Genomic DNA, 10,423 nt, shown 5'->3' with positions numbered 1-10,423 from the left:
AATAAACTATCTTCGCGTAAAGTTAGAAAAGAATTTTAAAGACGTAAATTTAAATTTAAATTTTTAATTATTATTTTTATAATTTTTAAAAGATTAAATTAAAATTTTATTAATTTAAAAAAATAAAAATATAATTTTATTATTATTAATTTAAAATTAGATTTTAAAGAGTACGGGTCCAGCTATCCACTGCCTATGTTGTGTAAAAAGATAGCCAAACTTTTCCCGACAACTCATTAAGTGCTCCTGTATGTGTTAGCAGAAAGTTGGGTAGAGTTGTTTAAAGTTCTTGTTGTGCTTATTTAATATTTTACTAAAATAATTGAAGGCTGAAACTGTAAACAAAATTGATTTAAATAAATCTCATAAATATCAAATCAACCCACCATGAACAGCATGTCTAATCTTGAATAAAATCATTCACTAGCTAATTGAGTTTACCTCTGCCTCTAAATATCAATTGCTCTCCCACTTCCTCAATCATTATCTTTCTTCTCTTGTAATCTTGTTTTCCCTTTCAATCTTTGCTCCCAAAATCAAGCTTTTCCTTTGTTTATATTGCTTGGGGAAGGAGAAATGGAGGAGTCTAACAATTATGGCCACCAACATCCCCTGCTTCTTATCTTGAATCAAGACCAGCTGATCCACAATCAAAGTGGTGTAACTCATTGCTCCAGGTGCGGGGAGGAGGTGTCTGTTCCATGTTTTTACTGTGTGGAGCACTGTGGGTTTTATCTTCACAAGGCTTGTGCCGACGCACCTTTGGAGCTTAAACATCCTTTTCATCCTCATCATCCTCTTGTTCTGCTGCAAGAGCCACCATCTTCTTACACAAGGTGTGTTTGCGATTTCTGTGATAAAACATGTGAGAAATTCATTTATCACTGCTCTTGCGGATTGGACTTTCATATTAAATGTGCTTTGTTTACATTTAATGTTGCTGAGAATAATTTGAAAGAGCTTGACCATGTTGCCCTCCGAGATCCATTGATTCCCACTGAAAATCGTGATGAAGAACTCGAAAATGTTAGTAAGTGCTTTGGGTGTTGGGAACCATTAGCAAATTATACACACTTTTCTCCTGAGTGTGGATTTAATTTACATGAGAAATGCGCTGAGCTTCCTTTCAAATTGAATCATGTGTGCCATCGCAAGCATCCTCTTGTCCTACAATTTAATAGCGAAAGGCTCTCTTGCAAGATATGCCAAGGAACAAGGCGAAGAGGATTTGTTTATGGTTGTTCATCTTGTAAGTTTGTTATTCATATTGAATGTTTATCACCATCGCCAATTATTAAAGATGAAGGTCATCAACATCCATTCTCATTGCTCTTGAGACAAGTTCCATTCATTTGTGATGCTTGTGGCACAGAAGGAAATCATGTTGCCTATACATGTGGTACATGCAACATTATAGTCCATAAAAATTGCATTTCATTGCCTCGCATTATCAAAAGTAAATGGCATGACCATCGCCTTCTTCACAAATACTTCCATTACATAGAAGATTTTAGAGTTTTATATTGCATAATATGCCATGATGAAGTCAATACAGAGCATGGTAGTTACTATTGTTCAAAGTGCAATTTTATATTCCATGTGAAGTGTGTAATGAAGGATGAAGCTTTATATGAAATAGTAGAAAATGAAGATGACGAATCTCCTAATGAGTCTGCTAGCTCCATAACCAAGGTTCTTGAATGGAACGATGCTGGAGAAGCCACAGTTATAGAACATTTCAAGCATAGTCACCACTTAATGTTAAGTGACGGAGTAGGTGAGTACGATAATAAATGCTGTGATGGGTGCTTGTTACCGATTGTGGCTTCATTTTATTACTGTACACCGTGTGATTTCTTTCTTCATAAAGTTTGTGTCGAGTTACCAAAGGTAAAGCAGGTTTGGCATCATCGTTGCCGATCATCACTAGTCCTTACTTCAAACGAAGTATTTCTGTGTGTAGAATGTTTTTACTTGTCTAAAGCTTTTGCCTATAAATGTGAAAAATGTAAGACACATACATGCCTTCGATGTATAATTGCTCTTACACCTGGTACTCACACATGTTTAGGACATAAACACCCTATTTTTCTCTACACCGAAAATAGAGGGGGATGTGTTGCTTGTGGTTGTGATTTCAATGGGTTGTTGCGTTGTAAGGATTGCGATTTTTCTCTAGATCATAAATGTTTTTCGTTGCCTATTACATCCCAACACAAAAGTGATGAACATCTTCTTTCACTCACTTATCATGATGATAACAGTTATTTAGAAAGCTATTTTTGTGATGTTTGTGAAGAACGTCGAGACCCAAATCTTTGGTTTTATCATTGTGCAACATGTGATACTTCTGCTCATGTCAAATGTGTCCTTGGTATACATCCGTTCCTCAAACCTGGGAATATCATTAAAGTACATAAAGACTTTCATGAGCATCCCCTCACTGTTGTTAAGAAGATTTATTACTATCCGAACTGCAGCAAGTGTGGTGAGCCCTGTTTAGATTTGGCTTTGGAATGTACTGGATGTAACTTCATTGTCCATTTTACGTGTCTATAACAATTTCACTTCTTCTGATTGGGAGGACTATTGTGGCGTTGAGGTGACTATACTCCAAAACTACCACTTCTCTTTCGCGGAGAACACAGAGTATGGTCCTGACATTATTACATATAACGCTGATTGTAATTATTATGCAGACTAGGGTTTCCTATTGTAAGGGAAGCATGTTTTGAGTTGGAATATGATTGCCTTTTGATTATTCAGACTATAGTATTCTGATTTCGGTGTGTTAGTTTCTTAAAATGTATGCATGCATGCCTTGTGAAGTAAATGCTTTGGAAAGTTTTTTTTATTCTGATAAAGGAATCTCTTTAGCTTTTGTCTTAAACCCATAACTGGAATTGCCACCAAGTCTCATTTACATCTGCCAAAAATTGGGAAATTAAAAGGTATACAGTAATCCTACACAACATTTTGATTATGCAATAAAAAAACATAAATTACAAATTAAATAAAACTATAACATTATTTTTCATATTTATATAAATTATAAATTTTCCTATTCAATAAGTAAAATTAAAACAATTTAACGTATTATTTTAGAATAAAAGACATGGCAGTGGCACATATGGTACTCAGCTCAGAACCCAATCCCTAATGCATTACAGTAACACTAATTACAATCACTATTTTGTACTAAAATCAGTAAATTTAACGTTAACCATTGATTATTTTATTACAATCCTGTTTTCTTCAAAAACTTATTCGACTTAAATATAAATTTAAAGAATAAAAATTGGATAATTTATGGGTAAAATGTAACTAAACCCAGAAAATACTCATAATCTTTATAATAGCTCATTTTTGCTCGGGCTCAAAACCTAAAAATAAACAGAAATAAAACCCAAAAATATAAATAGTCCAAATTATCAGCCTAAATTACAAGCTCAAAAATAATTAAAATTACAACCCAAAAAAAAATAAGGCCCAGCGGCCCAAAATATTTAAAACTTTTCAAAAAAAAAATTGAAACCCTAGCTTACTGCCTAACCCTAGCAGCAAGCCTCTGCCACCTTTGACACTGCCGCCGCATGCCAGCCACCGCCACCTCCACTCGCGTTGCACGCCTCTGACCCCTGCAGAGAGAAATCAATACAAGACCACAGAAGAAACAACTAGAAAAAAAAACAAAAAAAATAGAAACGAAAAGGTTGTAACTTGGCTATAAAAGCCAAAACGTCCTTTTTGTATGGTTTCTCTTCTTTTTTACGAACATTGAAGAAATAAAAAACAGAAAACGAATTTCTAAAAGGTGAATTTTTTTTTAAAATGCGCATCATTTTTTCTTTTCTGTCTATTTTTTTATTTTTTATTATCTATTTTTAGATACTAATAATGAAGATAATAGAGAAAAATGAGGGCTTACCTGAATTGACCCGCAAGCCTGGCGTCAAAGTCCCTCTTCGCCGTCGTCGGAGTCGAACAAGGGAGGGGTCTAAGGACCTTTTCTTTCGATCCCTCGGGTTGAGAGGGCCTAGCCTTCGAAAGCGCTGCGAAGCAAAGGCCGAAAAACCCATTTTGCTCGTCGTCGGCAGTTGGCCACGGCGGCGGCGCCTCGGAGGCCGAGGGAGACCACAGGCCGGATGTGTGGGGAGTGTTGAGAGGTTGTGAGGGTTTCTATGGTGTTTTTTTTTTAAATTTTGAATGGCTGAATGAGTTAAAAAAAGAACTTTAGCTTTTATAAAGAACGTGAAACGGCGTCGTTTAGACCCTGTTTCAGTGGCCTCAAACGGCGCCGTATAGGGCTTGCCCGCGCGCAACCCGACCCGCTTCAAGGGGATCCGCGCGTTTTCGTTAAATGGGTTATTTCAACCCTGATCCTTTTGCGTTTATGTTTTTTTAATCTACTCCTTTTTGTTCATTTTTGTTTTCTTTTAATTTAGCCTCGAAATTTTGCTTTTTTTTAATCTCGTCCCTGGCTCACTGATGTGTCGAAACAATGGACGCGTGTCCGGATTTGGGTTTTATTTCCCATTTGGTCCTCGTTAGTTGTCGCGCCTTTCATTTTGGTCTTTTATTTGTTTACTTTATTATAATTTAGCCCTTAACTCTGATTTGGATCACGATTAAGTCCCTAAATCAGTTTAGCTTTTTTATTTTTTTATTCAAAATTTTTTTGTTCTCTTTGTTTTCTTTTTTTATTTATTTGGCTTGTTTTATTTTATTTTATTTTTTCTCTTATTATTGTTAGTCATTTTTTTATGTACTATCAAAATTTAGATTATTATTATTATTATTATTATTATTATTGTCGTTTTTTTTGTGTTCTTTCTTCCTTTATTCATTCACTTATTATTATAATAGTATTATTAATTAGTCTTGCATTATTATATTTATTTTATTTATTCATCTAAATATTTTAAATATAGTTATCTCATTGTGTCATTTAATTATTTACTTATTTGTTTCTATTTTTTATATACTTTCAAATTTAAATTATTATTATGGTTATTGTCATCACTTTTAATTTACTTTATTTAATATCTCCATTCTTTTATTCGTTTGTTTTCAATTTTATTTAAACTCTTTATTAATTTTTATTTACTCTTTTTTTTTTTATAAATGGCTTGCCTTTTTTATCTATCTTTGCTAGTACTATTGTTATTTATATTAACGCATTTGTTATTAGTCTGCTACGCATATTAACCCCGTGCTTTATTTCTAACAATTTGTATTACATTAATTTTACACGATGCGTAAATTATGACTTTAAATCGAGTAAAACCGCGTATTTTGATTCGATAAGATTGTACTCTAACTTACGGGGTTTCGATTTTCTCGGTAAACCTAAGTACATGAACCCTTTTTAACATAAGTTTTTTTAATGATCTCGTGAATTAATAAAAGATCGTGTTCCAATTTACAAGACATGATTTCTTTTCTAAACCCGAGATAATCGAATATCTTTCAAATAAATAAATCTTTCGGCATTTATTCTCGAATTGGGAATTTAAAGACATTGTGTCTTAACTTACAAGATATAATTTTCTTTCTCGATTAACGTGAAAAATCTTTTTTTTTTCTCGAAAGCTTTCAGCATTTTAACAAAGGTGACAAAATTAATTTTTTCCTCTTGATTTTTAGTATTTTTAGTTATATTTGAACAACACTAAATATTGGTATTAAAATAAACTTTGGAATGCATAAAGGTAACAAAATTAAATTCTTTAATTCGGACAAATTCTTTTTTCATACTTTTCTTTTTACTAAGTACGTCAAAAAGGGAAAACAATCAACATTAACCAACTATACTAAATCAAGTAGCTATTTATACCTTTTTTTTTTTCCAGCCTACTCATATAATACCCAATCATATGGTACCTAAACTAAAAAATTCTATGAGGCCGACATGAATTTGGGTCTCTTTTATTCAACTAGTATCTCAATTCCTGACTCGATTTTTTATCAAAATCAAAATTAAAAAAAAAAAGAAGAAGAAATTTTCCAATCATTGACTCAAAATCATTATTGATGAAATTCACTTAGCAGAATAAGGGGATACTTATGATAGAACGAGCCAATATGGTATTTCACAATAAAGTGATAGATGGAACTGCCATTAAATGGTTTATTAACAGATCAATAAATCACTTCGGAATGGCATATACATCACACCTCCCGGATCAAGTAAAAACTTTGGGTTTCTAGCAAGCCACTGCTACATTCATTTAACTAGGAATTGATGATATTTTAACAATACCTTCTAAGGGATAGCTAGTACAAGATACTAAACAATAAGGTTTGATTTTGAAAAAGCACCATCATTTTAAGAATGTACAGGCGATAGAAAAATTAAACCAACTTCTAATTATTAACTCAATTCATCCAACTATCTAATTCGAGACATATTCATATTTGTGACATGTGAATTTCAATGAATCTACGTACATATTTCTAGCACACAAATGATAACAAAACACATTATATATTGATATTTATTATCTAACCCACGAAGCAAGGAATAAAAATAAACATAAATATATGTATAATCTTCCTTTAGTTTTTACCAATTTAAATGAAAATAATATAATACACCCTATCACTCAAGCAAAGTATCAAAGCACACTAAAAATCTTCTTTAAATTATTTTACTAATAATTTATTTTATTTCATAAATTTCATATCATGATTAAAAGGGCATCAATTTTGTAATGTATAATTATTTTATGAATTTACTTAATTGGACCAATTGATTTAATTAGTATATTTTTTATACAAAGAGTTAAATAGTTAAAAAATTACATAAAATTCTTTGTTACGCGATAATTTTAGAATAAAAGCTTAGGGTGTAGATTATTGAAATTTAATTATCACTACTTTATTATTAATAAAATACAAATAAAATTAGAAAGTTAAATAAAAATAAATATAAAAACCCACTCATTCAAGCAAGGTATCAATGCGAAGAGTCATGGAAAGAAATATACTTTGGAGTCTCTCTCTTCCATATTGCTGCTTTACTTTGATTTTTGTGTTTCACTTTTTTTTTTCTTCCTACGTTAACGAAAAGAAGCCAAAGAGGAAAGAGAAATGGAGGAGTCAAACAATTATGGGCACCAACATCCCCTGCTTCTTGTGTTGAATCAAGAGCAGCTGATCAACTATGGCAGTGGAGTAGCTGACTGCTCGAGGTGTGGGGAGAAGGTGTCTGCCCCATGTTTTTGCTGTGTGGAGCATTGTGGGTTTTATCTTCACAAGGTATGTGCCGAGGCACCTTTGGAGCTTAATCATCCTTTTCATCCTCATCATCCTCTTGTTCTTCTGCAAGAGCCACCATCTTCTTACACAGAGACAGGGTGTTATTGCAATTTCTGTGGTAAAACATGTGAGAAATTCATCTATCACTGCTCTTGCAAATTAGACTTTCATATTAAATGTGCTTTGTTTACATTTAATATTGCTGAGAATAATTTGAAAGAGCTTGAGCATGTTGCCCTGCAACATCCACTGGTTTTCACTGAAAATGGTGATGAAGAACTTGAAGATGTTGCTAAGTGCTTTGTGTGTTGGGAACCATTAGCAAAGTATACACACTTTTCTCCTGACTGTGGATTTAATTTACATGAGAAATGCGCTAAACTTCCTTTCAAACTGAATCATGTGTGCCATCGTAAGCATCCTCTTGTTCTACAATTTAATAGCGAAGAACTCCCTTGCAAGGTATGCCAAGAAACTGGACAGATAAATATTGGATTTGTGTATGGTTGTTCGCCTTGTAATTTCTCTATTCACATTGAATGTGTATCACCATCACCTATTATTGAAGATAAAAGTCACCAACATCCATTCTCTTTGATCTTGAGACAAGCTCCATTCATTTGTGATGCTTGTGGGACCGAAGGAAATCATGCTGCCTATGCATGCTGCACATGCAACATTATGGTCCATAAAAAATGCATTTCATTGCCACACATTATCAAATGCAGGTGGCATCACCATCCTGTTTCTCACACGTACTTCCTTCACAAAGAATATTTTGGAAGACTGGATTGCATGATATGTCATATTGAGGTCAACACAGAGTATGGAAGTTACTACTGTGTAGATTGCAATATCATCTTCCATGTGAATTGTGCAACTAGATATGCAGCTTTTTTTTATGTTGTTTCACCAGAAAATGAAGATGAGAAGCATCTTGATATATCTTTGAACTCCATCACTAGTGTTCTTGAGAGGAATGATGCAGGAGAAGCCACAATAATAGAACATTTCAAGCATAACCACTACTTAACCTTAAGCGACGAAATCAGGGAGTATGGTAATAAATGTTGTGATGGGTGCATGTTGCTGATCTCAGATTCATTCTACTATTGCTCTGTGTGTGAATTCTTTCTGCATAAAGCTTGCGCCGAATTACCAAAGATGAAGCCTATTTGGAATCATTCATGCCAATTAGCAACCCTTGTCTTGACTTCAGACAACATTTTCAGATGTGAAGTATGTGATTTCCTTTCTAATGGTTTTGCCTACAAATGTAATGAATGTGGAAGGCACATGTGCCTTCGATGTCAAGCTCTTCCTCCTGATGCTCTATCATGTCCAGGACATGAACATCCCCTTCTTTTCTATTATGAGTTTGTTGGGCGGTGTAGTGCTTGTGGTTTGGATATAAAACAGGGATTTAGCTGCAAGGATTGCAATTATTCTGTAGATCTTTCATGTATGCTACTACCAACTAGAGTTAGTCACAAATGCGATGAGCATCTTCTTGCACTCACTTATCATGAAATTCATGATTATTCAAAACATCATTACTGTGACATTTGTGAGCGAAAAAGAGATCCGAAGCGCTGGTTTTATCATTGCACAACTTGCGACACATCTGCCCATGTGAAATGCATTCTCGGTGAATATCCATATATCAAAACTGGGAGCATCTACAAAGAAGGGGATCATCCGCACCCTCTCACATTTGTAAAGAAGATACAGCTCTACCCTGAATGCACCAAATGTGGAGAGCCCTGTGAGGAGCTGGCTCTTGAATGTGCAGAACCAGAGTGCAACTATCTCGTTCACTGGAAATGTATGAACCCATTTGTCTCTGGAAATAGATTCTTGGAACATCTAGATTTTTAATTGTTTTTTCCGTTGTAAGTTGAAATAATGTAATTTAACCAATTGATGGGGTTGAAACTTGTGTGGTTTGGATTGCTTATTGTTGGTTTTTATTCTGTAATTCCAGTGCTTTCACTGTAGCTCTTCTCATTCCTCTTTCACTTTGAATCTATGTTACTCGGATTTGGGCAAACACGAGTATGTGCTTGCATAAATCTGTTCATGTTTTAAAACTATTTTTCATATACAAGTATTTCTGACTCGGAGCAATGGCTGGAAACACAAGATTTAGGGTAAATGCCTACTTTTCTAAATGTTGCGTGTTTTGGAAATCTAGTGAAGACAAAAGGCAATGATTGTTTAGACAATTAGGGCAAAACTATGCTATTTACACTCATATGAGCAGAGCTTTCTTGCCATGAAAGTAACCGAGGACATTGATGAATTATTATTGAAGGCACACATTTTGCAACCCCAAACCTGTTTCCATTGCCAAGTGCATTAAATGTGATTTTAAGTGTTTATTTTTTAATTTATAAAATAATATAATTTTACAATCATGTTTTTACTAATTAAATAAAGATTAGCCTCAAATTTTAATATTCTTTGCATATTTTATTTTCTTTCTCTTTGGTTTTATTCATATTAAAAAAGTTTCCATATAATAAACTTTGTTATTTGAATATATATATTTTAAATAAATTAAAATTTTATGATTATCTATATGACACTTTTTAGAAAAAATTGAATTTTTATTATTTGTAATTAATTCAATTATATTCAATGGTTTTGTAAGTTTAAATATTTTATTAATAAATGGTATATAAATAAATTATTACATAAACTAATGTTACTTTTTTTATTATCACATTATAATTAATAGTGGATCAAAGATTATTTAATTATTTTTCTTTACTATAAAACAACTCTATTTTATTTTTCATGAATTTTTTGAAGTTTAATTATTATTTTTAATTGTCAACATTTATTTAGAGTAGTAGATAAATTTCTTTTTTTTGTCAACAATTTTTTCTCTGTTTAATATATTTTATACTTAAAAGTTAAAAGATTGTATTAGAAGGGAGAAAATATTAATGTTTTCTAAAATCGGATTGGTGATCGAATCGATTAGACAATTGATTTATTAGTCTGGTCGGTTTTAACGGTTCAAATTAAAAAATTATTAAAAAATACCGATTTAATTGGTTTCTAGCTGGTTCAATTGGTCCAACTGTTGGTTCAATTGATTTTTAGTTGGTTTAACTGATTTGTACTGGTTCTCGATCTAACGATTCAAAACCACTTT

At 32.8% G+C, this 10,423-nt stretch overlaps 2 protein-coding genes and 1 long non-coding RNA gene across 3 annotated transcripts; 2 read left to right on the top strand and 1 right to left on the bottom strand.

Moving 5' to 3' along the window:
• Positions 1–576: 576 nt before the first annotated feature.
• Positions 577–2,559, top strand: LOC107943514 (uncharacterized). The gene has a single exon (XM_016877259.2). The coding sequence runs from the start codon at positions 577–579 to the stop codon at positions 2,557–2,559; it is 1,983 nt and encodes a 660-aa protein (XP_016732748.2).
• Positions 2,560–3,325: 766 nt separating this feature from the next.
• LOC107943513 (uncharacterized) lies at positions 3,326–4,217 on the bottom strand. The gene is made up of 2 exons (XR_001696021.2): positions 3,929–4,217; positions 3,326–3,638 (listed from the first exon to the last, which is right to left on the bottom strand). It is a non-coding gene; the product is annotated as an uncharacterized lncRNA (long non-coding RNA).
• Positions 4,218–7,092: 2,875 nt separating this feature from the next.
• LOC107943510 (uncharacterized) lies at positions 7,093–9,138 on the top strand. Its single transcript, XM_016877257.2, has one exon. It carries the CDS (start codon positions 7,093–7,095, stop codon positions 9,136–9,138), a length of 2,046 nt encoding a protein of 681 aa, XP_016732746.2.
• Positions 9,139–10,423: the final 1,285 nt, after the last annotated feature.

This window comes from Gossypium hirsutum, chromosome D02 (genome assembly GCF_007990345.1).
Source record: "Gossypium hirsutum isolate 1008001.06 chromosome D02, Gossypium_hirsutum_v2.1, whole genome shotgun sequence".
Taxonomy (NCBI): Eukaryota; Viridiplantae; Streptophyta; class Magnoliopsida; order Malvales; family Malvaceae; genus Gossypium; species Gossypium hirsutum.
This window is presented reverse-complemented; position numbering and strand designations above follow the sequence as displayed.

What these genes read in the sequence shown, in the direction of transcription:
- LOC107943514 (XM_016877259.2), top strand. Translation starts at nt 577, where the DNA reads ATGGAGGAGTCTAACAATTATGGCCACCAACATCCCCTGCTTCTTATC.
- LOC107943510 (XM_016877257.2), top strand. Translation starts at nt 7,093, where the DNA reads ATGGAGGAGTCAAACAATTATGGGCACCAACATCCCCTGCTTCTTGTG.